The sequence below is a fragment of the Leptosomus discolor genome, chromosome 15, assembly GCF_034619465.1.
Source record: "Leptosomus discolor isolate bLepDis1 chromosome 15, bLepDis1.hap2, whole genome shotgun sequence".
Taxonomy (NCBI): domain Eukaryota; kingdom Metazoa; phylum Chordata; class Aves; order Leptosomiformes; family Leptosomidae; genus Leptosomus; species Leptosomus discolor.
In genome coordinates this window covers 1,181,898-1,206,960 of record NC_141405.1, presented here as the reverse complement: position 1 = coordinate 1,206,960, position 25,063 = coordinate 1,181,898, and the positions used below count along the sequence as shown (strand labels likewise).

The following is a 25,063-nucleotide window of genomic DNA, read 5'->3' as shown; positions in this document are numbered from 1 at the left end:
GCCCTGCCCGCCGCCGCCGCCGCCGTCACCCTCCGCGCGCGGCCGCTCCTACGGCCGGTGCCACTGCCCCGCCCCGGCGCCGCCCTCGCCCTGCCCCGCCGCCGCTGCGGGGCCGGCTCCCCGCCGCGCTTCCCGCTCCGCCCCGCGGCTGGCCATGGAGGCCGAGGCCGAGGCGCGGCTGCTCTTGCAGGAGGCTCGGGAGAGTATCGAGGCGGCGCGGAGCTACCGACGGGAGCTGGAGCAGCGGCTGCGGGGGCTGCAGCAGGCGCGAAAGCAGGTGGGGAAACGGGGGGGGAACGGGGCTCTCCGGAGTGCCCACCGCCGAGCCTGGGAGCGGACGAGCGGCCGGGAGGCGCCTGCCCCGCCGCTCCCTCCTGCCCGGGGCTTCGCGGTTTACCCGCACCTCCCGTCCTGCGGGGAGTCGTTCGGCGGTGGCTCGGGTGGGGACACCGGCGGAGCCTGGTCCCTCCTCCCCAGCAGTGCGGGGCGGCGGGTCTGCCCGGCCGCAGCGGGGGGGGGGGGGCGGGGGGCGGCCGGCAGCGAGGAGCGGCAGCGCCCGGTGCTGCGCTTCGCACCCGGAGCCGCGTTGCTGTGTGTAACGCGGGGCCGCAGGGGGCGCGGAGCAGCGTGCTGGAGCGTGGATGGGGACCCCGGGGTGGGGGCACCCCGCGGGACCGAGGGGGCGGGGGCGGTGGTTGTGGTGGCCCCGGCGGTTTGTGCACTGCAGGGGGACTGCGTGTGGCCTCTGGGGGGGCCGGAGGGGGAGGGCTTGGGAGTGGGTGGGTGCAGGAGGTGTCGGGAAGGAAAGGGTGCGAGTCTGTGACTGAACTGAGCCCGATTTTTTGGGATGACAGGGAGGTCTCCAAGGCAAGAGTAAAGATGTCTAAAGGAGTTCTAAAGTAGCTGGGATGCTGAGTCTTATTTTATAGGGAGGATCATGCCTGTCTCCTTCCCCTCGCATCCCGGAGGTATCTGCCTAGGCGAGTTATGCTCTAGTTTGGTCGCTATCATGAACTCTGCTGTCCCCATGCACCGAACCCCGTGGGTCACGTACTCTGTGGGTCACAAACAAATGTCGCCAACATTCCAGGGTAGCTGGTTTTTCTGCGGCTGTGCACTGGAGCCAGAGGAGAGCTTTCGTTTGGACTAGTAGTAACCCACCCGCTCTGTGCTGAAGATGCCCAATAAGATATGTGATGTGTGTAGGGAGATTGCAGAGAGCCCATGAAGGACTGGCTTCTCTGCTAAGACATCCTCTAAGCATTTTAGTTTTTGCAGACTAGAACGAAGGCCTTACTATCTTTGATTCAGCTCTGCAAGGAGTAAGTTAAAAAAAGAAAACAGCACACCAAACAAACTCAGAAAATGTTTCTGTGGTGACCTGATAATTTTTCTGAAGCAGATTCCATTAGCATAGAAATCTGCTATAAATTTGCTGGGTTAGTGTCCTGCTGCTGAGTGAATGTGGGCGGTCACTATACCTTAAGTTAGTCATCTTCAAAACCGCAAGCTACTTAAGGAAATTAATTGATCATGAATGTTTTTAATCCAAGCCTTGTCATCTCAGAGTGTGGCCTGATAACGCAAAATGCATTGAGAGGGAGCCAGTCTGCCTTTCTGCAGTGGCCAAGAGTGCTTGGTAGCTTGCCTTTCTTTCGTTTTCCTCTCTGGCAGAATTTCTTTGCTTGTATGCATGTTTCTGTTTTCTCTCTTCCCATCTTCAGGGCCACATGCTAATTTGTCCACAAAGAATCAGCCATGCAACACACATCCAAGAATTCCCAGTGTCCAGTAGCGCTGCCTGTCTTAGACTGGGGTTCAGATAGCAGAAGCTTTATGAACTGGGGACTGGTGGGCCGATGTGATAGGAAAAAGCACTTTTGTTGCATCCTTTTCTTTCGGACCAATGGGACGTGATTTTCAACAAACTTAATGCAGCTCTGTACGCTCAGGGACTTGCGTTTCCTCTTCTGTGTAGCTGGTAGTGCCTGTAGTTCTGCGGCTGACTTGTTGGACTCGTATCTGCATGTAATGGAGGTAATGGGCTCAGAGAAGTGCCTGCTTGGTCTTCCTCCGCCCCACCCCTTCACGAAGCTACATACTTCCTTTTTTTTTCTCAAGCGTTGAAATAACAAGAGGAGGGAAACCGAGCTGTGTGGCAGCTGCAGACGTTCATGAATATTACTTGAAGAGGAAATTTATTTTACCTAACCAGAGAGCTTCCTGTGTTGGTTGCCTGTACTTCTAAAGATCTAGAAATTATGTGTAAGGCCATGTGCATATTGCAGCATTTCCTTGTGTGTGTGACTTATAAAAGATGTTCATAGGGAGATGTTTACTTCTGACTTTTGCATCTTTAGCTCAGGGGTGTTCAAATGAGTTTTCTTCCCTGAAAGTTAGATTCAGCAAGTTTGCAAACATTTTAATAAGCATTTGTAGAACTGCCTGTGGTCTAGTTCTTCTAGAATCAAAACAGACTTGCTGTTCACTCTGCCCTGTAACCCTGGAGTACAGACCAATCAAAGGTGGTTATTTGAAGAAAAATGGAAAAGAAAGCAGCTTTATGAGGATTTTAAAAATCCAGTGAAGTGATAGGGCTTCTAGATGGGCTTCTAAAAGCTAGATACCTTTTTTCTTTTCAATGGGGATTACCTGTATATGATGGCAGAGTGTTTTTTGAACAGGATTACAGCAGTTCTGAGGGGCAGCAGGAGAAAGATCTACAGAGCATTTGGGCTTTTCTGACAAGAAAGATTCCTTGATTGAAGTGCAGGTAACCCAGTTTGCCTAATTAATATGCTCTTCCCCTTGTCCAGGCTAGTTTCTTTGCCTCCTTCCCTGCTGTACATGTACTAAAAACGACTACACGAGTTTGTTACTTGCCAGTGGTCCTTATTTTTGAAGGTGACTTTACGTGCAGCTCTTCTCCAGCAGATGCAGATGAGGTGGTCCCGAAAAATGAAAGATGTACATGGCCTTTGCCTTTATCCTGAATCCTTCTTTCCTGTTACCTGAATTTAGATCAGAGAAAGTGCAACCTTGACCAGAGATGTACTTGAGCAACACTTTAATGATTTAAAAGGGACCCTAAAGAAGCTGTTGGATGAGCGACTGACTTCACTGCTGCAGGAAGTGGATGCTATAGAACAAGAGAGCATCAAACCCTTGGATGAATGCCAGAAGCTAATAGAGCATGGAGTCAGTACGGCCAATGAGCTGCTCCAGGAAGGTAAGGCAGGACCCAATACTAATTAGTCTTGGCTCCACCTTCCAGTGTGTCCTCTTGAAGACTGTTACAATCAGCATATGTGGCTCATTTTGGACTTCTTTCAAATCAGCATTAAGAAAAGGTTAAAGCTGGGTAGATGCAGTGAAGAGCTGATCGCTATTATCTCCTACAAATCCGTATTTAAATATTTCACTCTGATCCAAGCGGGTACATGTATCAGTGTAGCCTCTCCGTAAGGGTGGGAAGTACCTACTTTGGAAATGTCTCGCTGTATGTGAGATGTTCTGTGCCCTTCCATGCTAGAAAGAGGGTTATGTCAGGCTACTTTGAAATAAAATGCATCTTAACATAATGACAGAATGTCTCTGTTGGTTGAAGGAAGTTGTTTGTGTCTTAGTGGAATAGCAGCTGAAGTAAGTGGATTATCTTTCCTGCTAAGTGTGATTATGTTCACTGTTGATGGGGAACATGGGAATGAAATGGCCACTGTATGGGAAAAAATTCTCTAAAAAGTCTGAGGAAGAGGCAGACAAAAATGGCTACTGTAAGGGCCCATTTGTACCCTGCTGATGCTAAATACCTAGCCAGAAAGGAATGTCACTCTTGACTGTTTTCCCCACACTGGGGAACCTACTGGGAGCATGTCTGAGCCATGAGTATGTTGGCAGTTTCCTTGCATTGTTCTCATGTCTCAACTTTAACTTTCTTTCAACATGATCTCCGTTTTGTGAACTCGAGTGCATTGAGCAGTCTCCCCCGGGTAGGAACTGTACCAGCTCCCACGCAGACCTGGGCTCTGCGCTTGAAGAGCGGGCTGGCTTGGTGGCCCTATGCCTCCTGCTCACAGGAGTAGTGACAATATTTAAGAACTAATTTGTTGGGTGGTTTTTTTCTAGCACTGCAACCTCTGGGACAGCTAGTAGTCACCTTGTTTTTATTTTGTGTCTCAAGTTGCTGAACCACAGGGTGCTGGCAGATATGGCCCATGTTCTATACGAGTTTCTATCAGCTCTCGTGAGAACCTGACAAGCCGAGCACTTCCTATCCTGTGGGTCACCGTTCCCTCTGTAGCAGTAGAAGCATTGCTAAGTCGTGTTGACAGAATAAGCAGATGTTGCATCTGAGTCAGAAAGGAGTTAAGCCTCTGTGGTTATTAAATCTCCTGCTGCCAATTATGACGTATGCTTTTCTGTAGAGATTTGTTACGTTTGTAATCCTCCATTTGGAAAAGGACTGAGCTTGCTAATGTGGTAAATTACTATAAAGTCATCAGATAGGAGAATGGAGCATACATCTTTGTAAGCTGAAGTGTGGGACGCTGCTTTATATGGACAGCTCATAAAAAGACTTCTATTTTTCGCCACACTTTAATGCATGGCTTATTTCCTTCATTATGACAATAGTTATCATTTAGATTGTAGCATACAGAACAATGGTGGAAATTATTTTTTGCTTTTAAGCTCCTGCTTTTTTATCTTCTGTTCAGTCAAGGTGCTTTGCTTTTTTTGCCCTTTAAAGCAGGTGGAGGAAGGGATTAATAATCCTGATTTCTGGCATCTGGCCCCAGTTCTGCTACTGTCTGAGACCTGAGGCACATTATTACATCTGTTGTGGGTGTGCCTACAGGAAGCTTTGAGAGCTTCAAAAGTTGCTAGATAGGCTTTATATTGTTAACTATAATTGTGTTTTCTAGCTAAGAGTCTAGCAAAAGTGCTGAGCATGCTTCACGTTTAATTGGTGTTCATGTCAGAACTGGTTATACTTTGAAGCAAAGAATGCCTTTCTTGGACATTTTCTCATTAGGAATATTTTTACCATTTGATTCCAGGAGAGAGTGCAGTCCATGGAGATGTGGGACAACAGAATGAGAAACTTTGCAGCTTTACAAAAAAAGCTTTACATATTCAGCTAGATAGGTAAGATACTGACACGCTGAGGTGATCTGAGGCAGCGGCACGTGCGCTTTTCTTGTGTAGGGGATCTTTTCTCCTTTGAAACAAAAGCCTTCTGCTCCATTGCCTTAAAAGATTCGTTTGAGGTTTTACTGTCTTGTTTGTTTCATAGACTTTCATTGGGGCTGGCAGTCATGGAGTGGAGTAGTTTTCAACCTCCATATGTTCTGTAGAAATATAGGCTGTTTATTTGTGAACGATGAAACCACTCCTTGTGGAACAGCCTGTATTTCAGAGTATTTACTGAGAAACAGACAGTCTGGTTAGGGCTGAAACACAATATTTTCTGAGTCTTTTAAGTTCAAAATGCACATGCCAATTTCTGCAGCTGTTCTCTCTTTGCAAATCTGCACAGATTTGAGTGTATGGACAAAACATGAATTTTTAGAAGCTGGCCCCTTTCATTACAGTAAACTTTCCTTTCTCAGCTTACCAGAAGTGCCCTCCTTGGTTGATGTGCCTTGTTTATCTGCCCAGTTGGATGACTGCCTTCTAACTATATTGAAAAATCAAATATTCAGACACGGAACTGTGGCATCTCGCCCACCTGTACAGCTAGAGGAATTTGTTGAGAAGCCTGGAGGTATTTTAGTCCGATGGTGTAAGGTAGGTAAACTATCCTGGGTGAAAATCATTCAGACTTCGGTTTTGTTGAAAGAAAGGAATAGTCCACTCCGGTGTGTAGTTAGAAACTTTAGATTTTTATGGTAATGGTGTCATTTAAAGGCAAGATAACTGTGGTTGGCACTGGCAGTGATGCTTGTGTGTTAGACTCTTGCTGTTGGACTCTACCTGCTCCCATCTGCAGGTAGAAAGGGTTGACACACTAATGCACCTCTGCCTCACAATCTCCTTCCCTGTGTGTGGGGAAGTCAGGAGGGGCAGCTGAAAACACTGCTACCCCTGCTTCCCGTGCTTGAGCAAGTGCCAGGTACTGGACAAGCAGGAAACACCTTCTTGATCACTCTTCCCCCTAAACAAATAGTAGAGAGTAATCGATTTGTGGTGCTGTTGTACAAACAGGACCAAGAAATCCTGGTGTGTGTTTCTGACAGGTGGTTTGCGCGTAGCCATTTTGTGCCGTGGAACAGAGTGGTTCGTTTGTGCGGCAACAACTGCCAAACACTCTCTGTGAGGCTGGATTTCAGTGCTGGGTGATGCTTTTGTTCCCTTTGAAGATGCTTTAGCAGACCCAGGATGAGGCTGAACCTGTTCTGTTCTGCTTTTACGCCTAAACATCTTTGTGTTCCTGGGGAGATGCAGTGGATGGAAAGAGAAAATGTTCTAATACTGGCATCAGCTAGTCACGTAGCCTTTCTCTTCAGTACACAAAAACTATTTTTGAGTAAATCGCTGCTGTGCTCTGATGTGGTTTAGTTGTTGTTGGACAGCTCTACGCTCCTTGGCAGCATTAAACAAACTTTTGTTGTTCTAGCAACAGCCAGCCATTGGTCAGCCACCCTTACCTGGTAAAGATGTGGACTCAGATTATAAAACCATAGGCACTGTTGTCACATATGGTCTGATTTTCTGTGCTATAGAGGAGGTCCGTGAATTTGGTCATGCTTGGGAGATAGTGGAGCTTTTTTGGGGCGGGGAGAGGAATCTCTTTTGACTTAGAGATATCAAGGAATCGGAAATCATTCCCTGGAACAGTTTATGAAGGCTAACAGTGAGATTCCCTTGCTGTTAAAAATTGGCCCTGAATTTCTTCTGCAAATTTGTCTTCGGCTTTTGGCTGCAGGATCTTGTTATATCTCTGCTAGATTGAAAAACTTTCTGTTTCTGTTAAATGTTTCTTCTCCTATAGATAGTTTTAAACTGTAATGGAATCATTCTTATACTTCTTTTTGTATTAGTGGGTTCAGACACTGATTTCATTTTCTATAAGGCATGCTTTCTGCTCCTTAATACCTTGTGACTCTGAATTGCCTTTGATGACAGCCTGCAGTACTACCCTACTATGTGCCCTTCAGAGACAAAAGGAAAAAAAAAGAGGGGGTCCTTTATTAACGTAACAAGTATTTCTCTAGGTGGATGATGACTTTATACCACAAGATTACAGACTGCAATATCGTAAGAGTACTGCCAGTCACTTTGAGGACGTGTATGTCGGCTCAGAGACAGAGTTCATAGTGCTGCACATCGATCCTAATGTTGATTACCAGTTCCGAGTCTGTGCCCGAGGAGACGGACGGCAGGAGTGGAGTCCCTGGAGTGTTCCTCAGATTGGCCGTACCACGCTAGTTCCCCACGGTACGCTTTGTTGCTGTTCATCTTAAGCCCGTGTCATCAGTGCAGCGCTCCTGAAGGTCTGTAGCTGAATGACTTATGGAGCTGCTTTTTGTGTGATGATGAGGTGTCCTTAGCTATGATGTATGTGTGTAATGGATGATGAATTAGCCTTTCATCCTACAATTTATTTTTTGCTTCGTAGTGTGAGTGATAGATAGTGAGTCTTTCCAGCAAGTAGCTCACTGCTTAGCGTTGGAAAGCATCAGTGAGCCAGAAGTGAAGCTTTTTTTTTTCTCCCTCACCCCTACCTAAGCATTTTTTGATGACCTGCAATCTCATAAAAAGCTCTTACCTTGGAGAGAGAAAAAACTAAATTTTTTCTTCACTTGCAAATTTTTAAGGGCAGTAGGTAATGAAGGTTTTCCTTTGCCTACAATATGATTTTGCAGGGGTTGCAGCAAAGAGTGAACTTTTGGTGAACTTTGTGAGCTGGGAAATACTTTTTGTAATTGCAAATTACTTGAAAAAGAAATCTCTCCATTGGAGGAAGGCAAACCCAGCCCCTGTTCTTAGCATAGCTTAAGCTTCATATGAGGTAAACTGAGTGGACATTGCGACTGATTTGATTTTGCACAGACAGTAGCTACTCGAGTTGAGGTTTGTGCTTTTCACGCTGCTTTTTTTTTTTTTCTTTTTTTTTTTTTCTCTCTGAAGAATGGACAGCTGGTTTGGAGGGTTACAGCTTGAGCAGTCGAAGAAACATAGCACTTCGAAATGATTCTCAGTCATGCGGTGTGCTCTACTCCAAAGCTCCTACTTATTTCTGTGGGCAGACATTAACATTCAGGCAAGTACTTTCTGGGTAGCTGTTGTCTGGCGCATCTCCCATGAGCTAAGCTCCTTCTCTAGTCTGTTACATCTGACCTGCATGTAAACCTGAGTCGTGAGGCACGTTGGAGTTTTACATCAGCTCAGCCCCAGTCAGGGTAGTGTGTCTGTGCGAAGTCTGAACTTCCTTCTCTCTGCTTCTGCTTCCTGGCTCTTTAGGAAAACACCTGATGTTTTGTAGGACCTGCGCCTGTCAGAGACAAGAGTGAACTCCTGGGGGGTGGGAAAACACAGCCCGTGCTGAGCAAATCTGTGCAATGTTGAACTTCCCTGAGTTTTCCTGTCTGGTGAGAAGCCAGCAGAGGCTTGCCATTGATTCTTTTTAACCGTGGGTCAGTGGGTGCTTTCCTTCCCAGACTGCCCACATGCTTAAATGACTTTGGATGTGAAAGCTTTATATGTGCTGTTGGGGCAGGTCAGGGTGACAGTCTGGCAGTGATGTCTTTACACCAGAGATAGTGAGTGCTGAGCCTACTGCTTGAAACTGGCATTAGAAAATCCTGAGTGGAGAAGGAATCTTGTGAAACTCAAGCTTTCCATTTGACACAGAATGTGATTAAAATCCTTGGCAGGTTTGCTGCCTATAGTCCTGTCCCTGAGATGATGCTGTTTAACGGGATATGAGGAACTTCCTTGTGGATATGTCAGTTGTAATTACAGACCTCAGACTCTGAAACTTTATTCCATCTTTCCCTGGTTAAATAAAACTACTTCCTGTACAGCAGGCCACCCCCAAGGGCAATTTAAGGGGGCTGTTCATGATACTTTTCTAACTTACTCCATGGTGTTTCATTTCTCCCTTCCTGGTAATGAGTAAACTTTAGGTGGTAGTAGTATGAGGACATATTCGGTTGCCCTGTCTGAGATGGGATAAAAGGATCTAAAGCTTTCATTTGAAATCTGTTGCTAGGTTTAACGTCTCTTGGCTCAGAAATGCCTGTGAAATTAAAGGCAGAACTTTGAGGTTTCTCTTGGTTCTCTTTCAGACCAATGCATTTTATCTTTTTTTATTGGTAGCACGTGAAAATCTTTTGCTTTACATTTTGGTACTGTGGACTCCTCTCCAAGAGGGGATTGTTCCAGGATGGCAGAGCACTAACAAGCACGTGTCCACAAGAACTATAATGACACAAATCTTGAGATTGAAGATGACCTCAAAAATTGGTTGTGTTCCTCTTCCAAGGTCCAAGAGTAGCTTCTTGTTTGAAAGTGTGTGCGATTTTCCTCAGCAGGGAAATGTAGTACTTGGCGCTTGGCTTCCTCCATCTGTTGAAACACAAGTGTATTCACAAGGGGTTAGTGGCTTGTGGAGCAAACCAAATAGGCAAGGTTCATGTTACAGATGTTTGTGAGGCAGCTTTGTATTCTTGTGTGTTCAGGACAAGGAATACCTCATCAGTGAAAAGTGAAGCTGTGATAAACACAATGCTTTGTGTCTGCTTTTTAGATAGACTGCTTCAGTTATCCTTTGAGATGAGTCAAGACTCATCCTGTTTCTTTGCAGCTTTCAGGGAACTGCCCTTAGGAAAGGGAACATTTCTCCAGAGTGACCTGCTCTGCAGCTGTCTCTAAAGCTTTTGCTTGCAGTGGGGAGCCACAGCCAGTCTGGCCAGGCTGGTGACTTGATCTATGAAGATCGTGCTGACTTTGTCAGGAGCCTGCCACAGCTCTACTGACAGCTGACACAAAGGAAGCACGTCTGATCACCCACAGATTTACTTCTCTGTGCTCTGAAACAAATGGAAACTGGTGGTGGTTGAACTGGTTCAGTGTCTATGCACTGCAGTGACAGCGGCAAGGTTTTGCTCTGCAGCCTTGGAAGTGGTGAGAAAGGATTCAAACTGTCCCACGGAGCGTTGCTCCTACCACGTATTCTGTGGGCTTCGAAAAATTTTAAGTCCCAGGAACCACAGAGGCTGGAGAATAACTTTGTAATGTGATAGGAAAAAATCAGCCTAGTAAGGCAAAGCCTAGAAGATTGTGCGGTGATGCTCTGTGTTGTACTTGGGCTCTTTGTCTTGGGCTGGTTATTTATTTGCTGAGAACTCAAAACCCAGTAAGGAGGAGCATGGTGATCTATACCAGATCCTGCTCCTCTTTCCTATGCGTGCAAGAGGACGACAGCTACTGCAGAATTCTGGGTTGGCTGGTGTCTTGGGCTCTTGGGTTGTGCTTCTTCTTTATGGTGTAAGGAAGGTTTGGCTCTTTCCCACTTTGTGCTAGCGTGCAGCCCAGTCTGCTCTCTTGGAGTGAGGGCAGCGGTGTAGGGAGGGTAGCCCTGATGCTGGGAAGCCTGGGTGTGGTGAATGCAGAAGTGCATGACAAAAACGTGGCCTCAGCTTGGATTCAGTGAGGGAGCTGAGCCCAAAACGTTAAACTGGTCCTAGACTGACTCCTGTGTAAATGCTCCCACTCTGGGCGTGCCGTCGCTCCTCCCTCAGAGTATTCACTGCCCTGTTACTTGTTTGGTGGTTTTTTTTCTTCTTGCTGCTGCTGGTCCAGGTTACTGTGCCAGTGCTCTGCAAAAGGGGTCTGTATAAATGAGCAAGTAAGTGTGGATGCAGACTGACACAATAGAATTCCTACTCTTTAATGGGTTTATAATTATGCATTTTTGGTCATTCTTGTGACTGTACAAACACTCCCAACTCAGGAAGGGCTGCTTTAACTAGGACGGCATGAATTGAGAGGTAAAGCCTTTGTGGTTAAGTTTACTGATAAATAGCTGCTTATAAAGCTTCACCAGTAACTCAGGCAGAGTTTAAAATCTAAAGTAGGGTAGCAAACGAATTTGAAATCTCATTTAAAGTTGTTTTGGAAAATATTGTGGAGCACTTTCAAATTAAAAGCTGCTTGGATATTTAATTTTTTTGTTGTTGCTTTGCTTTACAGCACAAGGGTTTTTCTATCTTAGTGACATTCCCAGGGGCCTGAAAAACCTAACGGAGTGCAAAAGTAAAACATGGTTCCAATTTTATCATCTTCCCTGTTTGTCTTGAAAGAGTTAACCCATTGTGTGCCAGTCTATTGCACAGTCTAATTTTGTTCTTAAAAGCTTCTGCTGAAGTTTTTCGTCAAGACTCACGTATCAGTGCTGTTCTTTCTCTCAAGCTGTAATGAAAATAACCGCTGTTTTACTTTCTAGAAAAGACCATCTGAGTTTCTGGAGTCACTCAGGCTCTCTCTAAAGCATGATTTAGCACTTTTGAGAGAAGGCAGTACAACAGAAAGGACTCAAATACAGAAGGGCCCTTCAGTGTACAAACTGTGCAGCCTCGCTCAGCTGCGAGGGCCCAAAGGGAACTGCATCCCAGGTCGTTTGCACAACTTGTTTGCTTTTTCTTTGGAGATTCTTTCCCAGGACCAAAAATGCTAAATGCAGCTGAGCAGAAGCCAGACTTGTAAATGCTCTTTTAGGCATTATTTTTAATACACACTTGCACCAAGCTGATTAAAAAAAGGCAAAACAAACAAAACCCCCACACACCACCAAACCCAACAACCTACCCCTTTACAGCAGAATAGAGCAGGGCTCAAAAAACGGCTGTGTTAGTCATGCTTCTTAAATATTTGCTGAAACTACAGCTGTCTCGCCATAGTAAATGATGTTGGCTAGTAATCTGGTATAGATGATTGTAGTTTTGTGCATATTGCTTGTTTCAGACAACTGGAAATCATTTCAAAACACTCTGAAGCTGTGACAGTGGAGAATTTTACTAAATAGCAGTGAAGGCTTGCAGGAAGCAGATTTATTTTTTGTACAGATAAATAGTTATATCATTGCTCAGTGGAGCTGCTGGGAAAGCTGGTAGGACTTCTGGTCATTCAACAAGGATCTCCCCCAAAGGCTGGATGAACTTGTTGAAAGCCCTGGAGCACAGTACAGAGCTCTGGTGTGACAGGGTATTACAGCACAGTACAGAGGTCTGGATTTCATTGTATGTTTTGATTTAAAGCTTCAGGGTTTGACTTAACTTTTTGCTTGGTAGAATTGAAACCGTGGGACAGCCAGACAGACGAGACAGCCTAGGAGTGTGTGTGGAGCAGCAGAATGGCTATGATTCATTGCAGCGGGATAAAGCTGTGTGCATTAGCACAAACGGTGAGTCTGAATCACATAACTGAAGATGTGATTTCCCCCCCCCCCAAATGCATAGTCCCTGGTTCTTTATATCCCTGGATCACATATGAGCAACTTCATCCACCTTTTATGTACGTACTGGTTGTGCAGTTAAAAATCTTTGGTGAGATCACTGATCTCCTTTTTCTGCTTGCAGTTATTGCAGTCTGGCGTGACAAAAAGGAATGCAGCAGGGCTGCTTTCCGCTTCTATGTGCCTGTAAAAAGTCAGGAGATACAGTATTGCATGTTAGTATGTACAGAAAGTGAGTAACAATGTTTGGTATCTTGACTGTTTCAGGGGCAGTATTTGTAAATGGAAAAGAGATGACAAACCAGCTGCCTGCTGTTACTTCTGGATCGACTGTGACATTTGACATGGAAGTTGTGCAGATAGGGTCTTCCAGCAATGAGGGAGGAAACTTCAAGCTTCGAGTAACCATTAGCTCTAACAACAGAGAGGTGGTCTTTGACTGGGTACTTGACCAATGCTGTGTGTCTTTGTATTTTGGATGTTCATTTTCATACCCAGGCTGGAAAGTTTTGGTGTTTTAGCAGTGAGTACTGGGATTTTTGTTCTTGCTATAAAGTGTAATGTTCAAACCCGGGTTTCCAGCTGTTTGACACCAACACTGTTAACAACAAAAACCTGTCTTTATACTACTTGAACTCCATTATATTGTACTTCTACTGGATTCATTTAAAAAAATAATTGTGAAACATTGGATTTGTTACTCTGGAAAAAGTTAGAAACAGGCATTTGCATAGGCAAATTAATTTAAGCAATCCATAAGACCTTTTCCTTTTTTCCTCCAGACTTGATTTTTGTCAGTATTTCATTGTACTCTAGTCTCAGGGTACGCGTGTTGTGTAGAATTAACTTTGCTTAATGCTGCTGTTCTGTGAAATAAGCCTGTAAACGTTTAGGGGGGTGGAGGGGCAGTAACGGACCAAAGTTTTATTTATACCACTCAAAAGAGCAAAGTATTTAGAGCAGTGATGTCCCGCTATGCTTCCTTGTACACGATGCTGCCTTAATAGTATGAATGGATAGTGGGTTCTGCATGCACCAGCCCTTTCTTCCATGCACGGTACTGTTCATTCCTCCAGAGCCAGGATGTCTGAGCCATAATGTCTGTTTAGAGATGTAGCCATGTGTTTCACTTAAGTGCCTTATTTCCAGATGTTTCTAGAACTGTTTTCTGTGTTGATGCCTACATCAACTTAATGTGGCTGCTTGCCTCAAACTAGACCAAGACCTAGAGGAGGATGGTTATCCTTATCTGCCTTCCCTAGTTACAGTTTACTGTGTAGCTTATGTCAGAGCAAGGCTTAGCAATTTAGTATGTAGGCATGACATGCAGATTGGTGGCCATGATTCCTTGCAGAGCCCTTCTAAGACTTAAAGACAACCTTCTTTCTATTGTCCAACAACAGAGATTCCTGATGGAAATCCCAGATGGCTACCCGGGAATACCGTACATTCCTGTGCAATAGTGCAGGTTTATTGTCAGAGCACTGGGGACACACTTAAGGCAGATCCCACCAGCACAGAGTTAACCTGGGGCAGTCAAAATGGAGCAGATGGTGGTAATTTAGCTCTCCTCCATGTAGTAAGGTGGGATAAGAAATTATTATGAATTAATTGACTTTGAATTCACTATTTTCCCTAAGGAGGGCCTAAGATTTTCAATAAGCATATCAAAGAGAGCCTATGCCTGGTCAGAAGATTGCAATACTACTGGATTTAAAGAATATTTTAAATTAATGCTCACTGAGGGCCATCTTACCTCAAATTCAATCAAAATGAAACATAGTTTAGCATGTTAGAATAGCAATATTTTTATAAAACCTAGACAATCATCCTGGCCCCTTTTTCCTTCAGTGTCAATGTGCTACACTAGCCCTCTATGCTAGCATAAAAAGCTTAAATTGGATTAATATCCCCCATACTCACATTGTCAGTACAAGATTAGTCATCCTGCCTGCCTTTCCCCCCCCGGCATCTGTAGCAGGGGTACAAGAATTTCAGAAGAGAATGGCTGTTGGTATTTGTACCATTTATAAGAAAAAAAATACGGAGTAGATTCAGATGGACAGGAGGAACTTGCACAGGGCAGTTAGGCTGGAATTTAAGACATGAAGTGAGGAAGACTGGACACCTGCAGGTAAGATTATCCAGTGTTAGCAAGAAAAAGCCTGCAGTGTTCTCAGTTTTTCAAGCTTAACTATTTCACTGTTAGGGAGTAAGAGAAGCCTAGCATATGCTGTATTTCCAGTGTTCCTGTGAAATATTTTCAATACTTTTAAAATATGGTTCCCAGCCTGTAGCCAAGAAGGTTCAGTAGATGATCAAACAGTAGAGTCAGGCTGGCACTCCAGCTAGCAGCCGACTTAAATGTTGTTCCATTTAGTAGCGCTGGTAATTTTACTTACGCCTGTCAGGTGTCAGGTACTAGTTGTAACTTAGTACTTTTACCATATGGAAACTAGAATTGTGGGTATCCACAGTTTTGAGGTACCGACAAGGTCAGGTACCTTTTCATCTGCTTTTGGAGGGGCTAATCAGATTATTGATCTGCAGGATATTTACTTGTATATTAGAAAATAAAGCTTAAGCCTTGAATTCAGGTACTTCCAGAGATGGTGATGCCGTGTCAGGTTTGTTCAGAATACATGTACAAAGCAGCTTAAGATGACTGTGAAGGGCTGTGGGAGGCCCCTACTGCTCCCCTTGAGAGCTGAGGATGGCAAAAGAAGAAATCGTTTTTCTGACTTCAGTCTTTAGCTGTATGTTGAACAAGGGCAGCTTGCCCCTGTTTTGGGGTTTTGTTTTTGTTTTTTAAACTTGGCATAAGCCTAGCTGTCCAATTTGCAAATTAGGTACTGTTCAGCCACCTCTTAGAGCTGCACCTTTTAGACCTGGGAGGTGCAAAGAGTCTCAGGGCAAGAGACCCAAGTAATGAAGTAACAAAGTACACGAAGAATCAGAAGAGGCTTGAATTAAAAAGGCTGCAATTCTGGTCTTCCACAGTGGAGGTCAGCTAGATAGAAAACTTGACACTTCCAGTATTTCTCCTCTAGCTGTTGGAGCCTTGTAAGCAACAGTGTGATAACTGCTTATGAAATCCAATCCCAAAAGTTGTTTTCTTAAGCTAGTACATTCACTTACCTCAACTGAGACTTACATGTCAAGTGAAAATTGAATTTTTTAAAATAAAGTTTTATCCCTCAACTGTGTATGGTCTAGTGAATTATTTATTGGGGCATAAAGCTAAGCATCAGTGCATTCTAATGAGAACATAAGAAAACATTCTATAGCACTGCAGCCATCTTTAAGAGGTTTTTTTAATGTCTTTTTTTTTTTAATCAGGAGTCCCAAACAATTTTTTTTCAGGTTTCTCACTTGTGCACTTACCTTTATTTCCACCTGAAGTTCAGATCTTAACTGACATCTTGTACAGAAACAATAGTTTCCCTCCTTTTTTAAAGATTAGTTACAGCATCTGTAAACTACTTTCTTCAATATTCCATCACAGCTGATTTGTCTCTATTTTACTGTTCTTTACCATTGCATTAAATGATGCAACTAATAGTTTTCAGCCACCATTACTGAGCAAGCAGCACAGATATTTAATTCCCTTCAAGTAAAGTCCATGTTGAACTAACACAGCTTTACTTATTCCCTTGGTTCTGCCTTACCTGAACCCCGTTCCATTTCTTTGGTCTCTTTCAAAGGAAAAAAATAACTTGTGAAACCAGTCAGGTCACCAACTTGGTCGCTTTCTCTGATAAATGCACCAGTCATGTGAAGAACTTTCTTCATGACAAGATGCTGAGTATTTCTCCTGAACAGTGTGTCTCTTAGTTGCATCAAGCAGCTTAACCACAGGTACCAGTCGTGGAAGGCAGACTTACCCACTTCATGCAAAGCTCTTGCTTTCTCAGTTGTGAAACCGTGCAGTATCAGATTAACCAGGATCTGGTCCAACACGAACACCTTCGTTCAAGCACTGGTCGACAAGGGCAGCACACTGTTCTGTGAATTAAGAAACACTTAACTTTGAACAATATTGTCAAAATTGTCCTCACAGAATGGCTCCTGCATTCTCAAAGGTAAAATCAAATTGCTGGTTTGGGGGTTCTGTTTTGGCAACTAGTAATCAGAACAGTTCAAATTATTTGCAACTGCTTCATTCCAGGCAATGAATCTTTACCCCACCCCCAAAAAATTCAAGGACTACATTCAAGACACACACAAAGCAATGTACACTTAAGGTTAAACAACTAAAATTCATCTAACAATTTTGAATAGAGTATTTAATGCATTGAATTAAATATTCAAGTCATATGTTAGGTTCCAACTTGGGGTTCATAGACCTGTTGTGTTAAGATGATCAGCAAATACAAACATCATTAAAAGCTGCCAGGAACACCTTAAAGCCTAGATTAGAAGAACGTGACCAATTTTAGAGACAAAAGCATTCCAGCCAACTGCAGTCTGAAGTCAAGCTTACAGAATCCAGCTGTCATAGCCTCTATTATTTCAGTATCTGAATTATTTCTAACATGGAAAAAGGTTTTCAGTGTCTGCTATTCAACAGTTACTATTTGGCCAAGCAGTGCAATTCCTTACTGGTTTTATTCTGTACTACCTGCAGTATGCATCCTCTGCAGTCCCAGAGAAGCACTATTTTAAACTTGACGGTGATTTAAACTTGCTCCAAATAAACTTATCTTGTAAAATATGTCTGAAACATTAACCACTTGCATGTAAAAAATGCACAAGTCTTATTTTTAGAATTGACACATCACAAGTGATACGTTTCATTCTCAGTTATATAAATTACAGTTCTAAATGGTAATACACACCTTACAGATCTCTCAGTTCTACCCCCAAAAAAGGAGAATGGAAGTTTCTTATAATCTGTCTAAAAACCTGGTAATTTATGGAGACACCTTAAATCTGACAAAAAGACTGACAAAAACTCAGCTACCTTTGTAACAACCTGGCAAAGGAAGAACACTTATCCAAATTTTAAGAGACATGCAGAAGAGAAAGTTTGTACCAGGTGCTGCTTGTGGCCTTTCTGCATGTGACAAAATGACTGGACAACCATCATGGCAGATTTTATATTACTGAACTTCATGTACAAAAGCTGATTTCAAATAAAACATTTAATGTAAAAACAATGGTTCATTTAAACAACTGAACTTTTTTTTTTTTCCGTTTGGGGTTTTGTTTTTACATCTACTGTACCATTCAAATTCTTTTTAACCAGCTTACATGGTATCTTCAAAATCTATCAAAGGTACATATAGAAAAGGCATCTTTATAAATAGAAAACAAAGGGATTTTTTCAGCTTTTATTATAAATTGACATGACATACAAAGTTTACTGGACAGAAGTAATTTCATTACTATTTTTGGGGGGATCACCAACTTTTTGTGCAAACAATGCTAGCCTTCTTTTAAGCATTAAGAGCATAACTGCTTAAGAAATGACATAAGCAATAATTCTAGAACTACATCTCCCCTAAAATAATCTATTTTTTTACATATGTGCACAGCTTTAGCAAATTAAAGCCAGAGAGAAATGCTTGATGTACTATCCAGAGGCATAATTAGAGTTTGCTAAAACTCAGAGAGCTGGCAAATTCAAGAAGTTTGTAACGAAAGCTGCAGTTTCCCTCCTTCCTATTTTGTACACAAAATCAGTGACTAAGAACTTAATACTGGATGACAAATCACATCCACACCATTAGTTAAATAGTCTCACAGTTAAACACATCTTAAGGACCATCAAAATCAGTATTTACATTTTATAAATTTCTGAAGACACCATTAGAAAGCTTATATACCCCTTAAACAAATAGGGAACTGCATCTCATGGTGATGGAATGAAATAAAAAATTAAAAATACCTGTATTTACAGCAGCATTGTTCCTTTATAAATAAAGAATATGAAAAATGCAATATTTTAAGGATAATAAAAAATTGAGGTGATGTCACTCAACCACAGTGCTTGCTGGAATAAACCCTTCGGTGCTGATACTGTACCAGTAGTGAAACCACTTTCCATTGGAAAAAATCTGTAAACGTATGCATAAAATGTGTTAACAGCAGTGCAAAACTGCTCAAATATAGTTTAGTCAGCATCTTAGCATCTGTATTGAATACAATACATCACAGAATACTTGCATAAGAAGTGCAACACATTTTCTGGTCCAATTTTACAGTGCATTTTTCCCTCAAGAGTGGCATCTCGAAAGCCAAAGCTAAACCTATGGCCTGGACTTGCAGTCTGTACTCAGGCAAAACAGCAGGCATAAACTTCCAAGGAAGTTAATCGACGTAATGCCTACATACTGACTATAGACTCTCGGCTTTAGCATGGCACACTATGATGCAGAACCCCAGTAAAAAGGGTTTACATCAAATAGTTTGTGTAGCTGTGTAAATGTGTAATAAAAATATAAAGGAGCTAATGTTCAAGTTTAAAAATGGTACACTGGGTGATCAATACATCAGAATTATCCACGAAAACCAAACTGCTGGTAACCTCAAAAAGCCAAGATGGTACTTCACTGTGTCTGCAACATGAAAAGTCAAGATCTTTCCAAACAGGCACAAGACAAAGGAAGTGCTAAGTTCGCCAACTTTGATAATTTTAGTGTAAAAAAAAAACCCAACTAATTTGTAATTTATGATCAATTGATAAATGATTTCAAATACAAGGATCAAGGTTAAACTTTAAATAGTGAGACGTTATTTTCACAAAAAGCTAACTGGAGAATTTCTAAATAAGAAAAGCAGAAACTGTATCCCAATCCCCTTTCCCCAATGCTTCACAACTTCATGGTGTAGGAAAAACAGCCAGATACAGATGCAAAAATCTTAATATAAAAACTGTTTTACATGTACTTAAATTATGTAAATTCCATAAAGTTCTTAAGACACTAATTACTAAAATTACAAAAAGATTTTCATATTGCTCTTCATGCTCAAACTCTTAGAATATTGTTATTACATCACCAAAACCGATATACATGTAGTACTTGCATAATTAACTGAATAGAAACCCTGTTAAAACAATATCCTTGTTGAAATCATTTATTTCCATCCAGCAGTGCCTGTTTGGAACCTCTGTAATTTTGTGTGTAATTCTTTATAGAACTCATGCACCCTAGAACGTCACTTCAAAGCTTGTCCGTTGAATGGCGTTTGACTTTTGACTTCAGAGCTTTTGTTTCTTGCTCTGTTTTGTGACACCTGAGATGCTATCCATTTCTGAAATCCTCTCTCTCATGCTATTTTCACTATATCCATTTGTTGTCCCACTTTGTTCCTCAGAAGATTCCTCATCCGTTGGGGAGGCTGATTCTCCTTTCTCTAACTTCTGCTGCATCTCTCGGAGCCTGGCAACAGCTTTGTCTATTGACATTATGCTGATGAGGTTAAAGTCATGCATGCTGACCAGATGTAGCATAAAGTTTCGACACAAGTTCTTCTTAATTATTTTTTGTCCGTAATTTTCAACAAACAGCATACAGGCATGATTCATTTGATTGTCTGCAATAAACCTGTCAAATTAGAAAGCCATCATTGCATAAGTAGAACATTTTCAAAAACAAAAAGACACCCTACAACACGGTTTATCAATGTAACTGCACAGATCACCTCATACACTGTCTCAACATTTGAAAAGTTTTCTCTTTTCAAAGCCATCGGGCTACTAAACACAAGACATTTTTAAAAAACTTAAGCAGTTACCAAATTATCCTTTAATGATCCTTTCCTAAACAACTGAGCTCACAGAATTTTAAGTACTTAGTGAATTGCAGTGCAAAATGGTCAACCAAATCTATACCGTAATTTATTTGTATCAAAACTAAGCATAGTGACATACCCGTGCTTCATAACATGAAGGTTCCATAATTTCATCACTTCTTTCTCTCCTTCGTTAACATCGGAAAACTCTTCAATTTGCTGGAGAGATAATCCATTGGGAGAAAGGACAGGAGAAGAAACAAACACAGCCATCAGAACTGCGTGTCTGCTGACAAGTAGTGAAAGCACACCTCAAATTCAACTTATGCCACCTATATACCACAGAAATAACTACCGCTGAAAATGCACACACCGCAGTCAAAGAGGTCAGAAAAAAAGTCATGCCATGTCTCTACTTCTGATGATAAATTATTTCCATATTATATGTGCACACCACTATGTACTCCTGTGATAATAGCATCTCCTCTTTGAAGGAGAAAACCAGCTCCAAACAACGAAAACTTGTTAGGACACATGTGGACTGAGCTAGCTTTGCAACTAAAGACATGCTTGAAATTTTGATTCCATAAATTTCTATCATTAGTGGCTCAGCATCACAAAATTTCCTACTTACTCTTAAAGTAAATGCATCATTTTCACAATATATGCCCTGTTTGCTCCCTACAGCAACGGCAGACCATCTCTGAAAAACCACAATCCATTTAAAATAATTTTGTATAAATGCAATAATTACAGTAATGGTTTTCTCCCGTAGCCATTCAGGGTCCTTTTCATCCTCACTGTCCACTTCCATTTCTTGTGGACGGAGAGGTAAACATGTGTCACTGTGGAAATATAGCCGATTGTGCCCGCTGCTGTACGTTCGCTGCTGTTCCACTTCTCCGTCTTCAGACTCAAGAAATTCTGACATACTTGCTTTCGTACGCTTTGGCCTAGCAGAAGGAAAAAAAAGCAATTGCTTTCAACCATCACGTCAAATATGCAAATACTAAGACCCGTAGTTGATTAATACAAATTAATATTTTAAGCTCTAGCTTGCAAAAATGTTGGGGGGGTGGTGGTGGGAGAGGTGGAAATCACCAGCAGTGAAATAAACCCCAGTTAAAACCCAACACTCCACTCCAACCCACACTCCACCTTTTCGGGAAGAAAAGTTTTAGGATAAGGCAATTAAAGAGTTACATCATTATGAACAGATACCTCAACTGAAAACATGTAGGAAAAGCACAGGTGAAGTTCTCCTTCAATAACACTTTATTTAGTCATAAACCAGTGTACTTTAATGATACCGAAATTTAACATTGTTTATGTGCAACTACAGGTTTACGGTTCCCTAGGGTTCACAAATCCAGTCCACATGCTGTATTACACAAATACAGACAGACCTTGCTTTCCATCTCCCTACCTGCAAACAAGTATGTGTGTGATAGGAGTTCTTTTGACTGGCCCATTGCGACTGAAGGCAAATCCAGGTTGACGATGGATATCCTGGGGATTTCCTGCATAGGAGCCATCGTAACACTCATTGATAGATACGTCTATTCTAGCACCTTTTGGATGATACTGGAACAGATAATGGCAAATATACTTGGCAAACAGTGATGACAATACGTCATGAGGTTTAAACAAGTAACCTTTTCAATTCTGAATATCTTATCAATAACCTGACATAGCTCTAGTTTCCTCCTACAACAGCCAAATCATTTTTAACCTCTAGAAACAAATTCTACTAAAGCTTCCTTGCTCTGTACCATTTTACTTTTTTATATAAAACCACTCAGAACAGAACTAGTTATAAAATTAAGGAAAGTATCAGCAAAAGATTGCTAACAAGCACCCTAGAAATTAGAACATTTCTAAATTTCCTAAAGCTTCAAGAGACTTTCAACCAAATGTAGATTACATGGCTTTCTACATCCCATAAAAGTGCAAAAGCAGCAGCTATAGTCAGAATTCATCCTTCAGTGACCAGCATTATTTAAAAAATAGATATATTAACAAAAAAAAAAAATCAAATCCCCAATTATTTTTTCCCCCATGGAACATGCAAACATTCACATCACATTCAGAGGAAGCACCATGTAACCTGCAGGTACAGTCCTACAACTTAACAGGCTAGCAACAGTAGCACTGTATACGTAGTATCTGTGACAAGACTGTACAGTGCTTCATAGTACTAAACTACAAAAAGATTACTTACAACATAATTAAAGATGAATCTGCTGTGGCAAAGTTTAAGATGTTTGAGTAAACTATACAGTTTCCGACAGTTCAGTGTGCACCACGGGCAATGCAAGTCATCTCGGGCTTCAGTCTGCTGTCTCGTGTTGTTGTTATAAAGGAACTGATGCAAACAGAGGCACAGGTAGTATTAGCATCAAACATTTCATTCATTAACTTCCCAACCCCCAAAACAAAGCTGGACATCATTTCAGGAGACCTTACAGTAATAGTAAGTTCTTGGGAACACTACATCAGCCTGGTGTACTGAAACACTGGTATTTCAAGAATGTTTCCCCCATAGGGAGACCACCTGTCCCCCTCCAGATCTCTGACAAAAGATGTCCTTTGTATTTTGGAACGCAGACATGCCCCCAGGAAGATTAGTTTTCCAAAATACTTCCTCTAAGAAGAAATGTGTGGAATGATTCTTAATAAGTAGATCTGAGACCCCCCCCCAAGGCATCCACTAAAAAGGCAAATGGAAATTTCCACCCAACTCAGCAGGGAAGTGAACATTTTAATTCCATGCAATATTTACATTCTCCCCCCTGCTTATTTTCAATACCTGATAAAATATTCGCAACTTTTGTCGAGGTTCATTTAAAACATCTCTCTCTTTTCTTGTTTGAAGGTCTGTCGGCAAGGATTCTTTCACAGCTGAAAAAAACATATATAGACATACATTTCTCTGGTGAAGAGGAGAGGAAAAAAAGACATTGTTTCTTACCCAAGTATGGAAGTTCTGAGAAGGGCACACTGCTGCTGAAGGAAATGGGCTACTCTAATGTACTTTGATATAAGTAGCTCACATCAGCAACAAGGAAGTCTTGATGCTCAGCTTCTTCACAAATCTACAGGCAAACACATCACTTTCAAATCCCAGATCTATCTGCAGTTTTGGAGAACCCTTCAGAGAACTTAAAAGCGATCAGGTAAAAAGCAATGTTTTCTTACTCCATTTAGGCAAACAGAATTCCTTAGGTATAGCTAAAAGCAGGGAAATAAAAAAGAAACATTGCTTTCAGATGGCTGCATTGCAAGCATGTTGCTTAAATTAAATCTCAGAAGTTTCCCAAGTCACACAACTGAAAAGCAAGTAACACAAAAAATATTTAACTGAAACTTTAACCCTTAACTCTTATCCCTCAAACACTTGCTGTTTATGTGTAATGGCACTGCTCAGCTGCCTCTGAGCCTCTTCCATACATTTTAATCTCAGTAAGATTATTTGATTCGATACAATTAACATGAAACCCCACGCATCTAAGCAGGTTTACAAATCCACCCTCAGGAGAAACCAAATGATTACACCTACTTGTTTCTGAATGGTGAAAAAGATGGCAAAAGAAGTGTCAGCTCTACTAACACGAGATCTTTTAGAAGATGCACTCATTTCCTATTTAGTGTTCTGGAGAACAAGGGAAATTTCATCCTCTTTCTGTATGAAAGAGAGATGAGTCCTCACACTTGAGCCTGCACCACATCAGAGAAATTAGAATTCCATGGCTCAGTTACTTTGAGCACTTTGTAATTACAGCAAAGCTTAAGCTGTCACATTTAGAAAGTCTTTGATGTCTTTATTCCACTGGTCTGCCTTGGGAAACAGGCCAAAGTAAAACGACAACACCAAATTCACATACCCTTGGGAAAGATGTGCTGATCTTTTCTTTTACTATCAGAACCTCTGACAGAAGTTTCCTACTATCTTCATTCTCCTTTTTCCTTGGTATTGAGAGACTGAAAACAGCACAACCACCATAAATACTCTACAATGCTGTGCACTGCACTATGACATATTCCTCTATTAAGAGTCTGCAGTACTATTTTGGAAGGTGGCTTTTGCTGTAACTTTACCAATTTACTGGAATACTTAGCTTCTCTGATGCAAGGAAAAAATGAGTTCCATCAGTACATTAGCAATGCAGCCTTGCCATGTCCCTATTGCCTCTGTATTCATTATGTAGTAAACTAGCACACACCTTCTAAAGTTAGTCAACGCACAGTCATTTGTTTTGCAAGTCTGAGCATAAAACCTGCCTAACAAATTGCAATATAGATCTCCAAGAAACTAAAATACAAAGAGGCATGGTATGAGGAAGTAAAGAGAAAGCAGAACAACTACAGTGAAAGTTCGAACACTTCCCTGCTTCTCTTGCCTTTCTTCTATGGGAAATTACTTCACATTTGTGTGTGTTAAGTGTCAGCCACTCGTCCTGATTTTAGAAACCTAAGTGTCTACAATCCCTAGGCTCAAGTAAAATACTAATTCAGAGGACAAGAATCAGTCGTCTTTAAATATTCTTGTACTCTTTCCGAAGACACAGATGCCTGTAGGTTGGCTGAAGATGTTAGGGATCACTCTAGTCAGTGGTTTCTGCACAGGTAGGGGTGAAATTCTTCTTGCTGAAACTTTTGCATTACTATACACTAAAGACCTAAAAGCAGTAAAAAGAACTGCCACTCTTAGAAAGTCTCACCAGAGATGAGCTGTTGTTGACCTATCAAGTTTCCCAACACCTACTGCAATACAATTGCATAAAAAGCACGTTTGGAAAAGCAGGTTTTTTTCATAATAATCATTCCCTTGCTATCATACTACAGCACCAAAACCTCATGGTTATATAT

At 41.9% G+C, this 25,063-nt stretch overlaps 2 protein-coding genes across 4 annotated transcripts in view; one reads left to right on the top strand and one right to left on the bottom strand.

Annotated features, from left to right (window-relative positions):
* Positions 1-154: 154 nt before the first annotated feature.
* Positions 155-12,990, top strand: CRLF3 (cytokine receptor like factor 3). The gene is made up of 8 exons (XM_086473644.1): positions 155-277; positions 3,022-3,229; positions 5,058-5,145; positions 5,610-5,787; positions 7,215-7,437; positions 8,131-8,263; positions 12,294-12,406; positions 12,725-12,990. The coding sequence occupies exons 1-8, from the start codon at positions 155-157 to the stop codon at positions 12,976-12,978; spliced, it is 1,320 nt and encodes a 439-aa protein (XP_086329770.1). The 3' UTR covers positions 12,979-12,990.
* Positions 12,991-19,405: 6,415 nt separating this feature from the next.
* Positions 19,406-25,063, bottom strand: part of SUZ12 (SUZ12 polycomb repressive complex 2 subunit) — a 29,014-nt gene continuing 23,356 nt past the window's right edge. For all 3 annotated transcript variants that reach the window (XM_086473575.1, XM_086473576.1, XM_086473577.1), the window contains 6 exons: positions 23,004-23,095; positions 22,416-22,559; positions 21,621-21,778; positions 20,949-21,147; positions 20,334-20,413; positions 19,406-20,007 (listed from right to left, as the gene is read on the bottom strand). In XM_086473575.1, coding sequence (XP_086329701.1) covers positions 19,662-20,007; positions 20,334-20,413; positions 20,949-21,147; positions 21,621-21,778; positions 22,416-22,559; positions 23,004-23,095 — 1,019 coding nt within the window. In that variant the 3' untranslated portion in view covers positions 19,406-19,661. The remainder of the gene's footprint in view (positions 20,008-20,333; positions 20,414-20,948; positions 21,148-21,620; positions 21,779-22,415; positions 22,560-23,003; positions 23,096-25,063) is intronic.

Bases quoted from the DNA above. Each gene is read 5' to 3' on its own strand.
- CRLF3 (XM_086473644.1), top strand. From the start codon at position 155: ATGGAGGCCGAGGCCGAGGCGCGGCTGCTCTTGCAGGAGGCTCGGGAG. The intron at 278-3,021 runs GTGGGGAAACGG...ACCTGAATTTAG, and splicing joins TGCAGCAGGCGCGAAAGCAG to ATCAGAGAAAGTGCAACCTT. The intron at 7,438-8,130 runs GTACGCTTTGTT...TTCTCTCTGAAG, and splicing joins TACCACGCTAGTTCCCCACG to AATGGACAGCTGGTTTGGAG.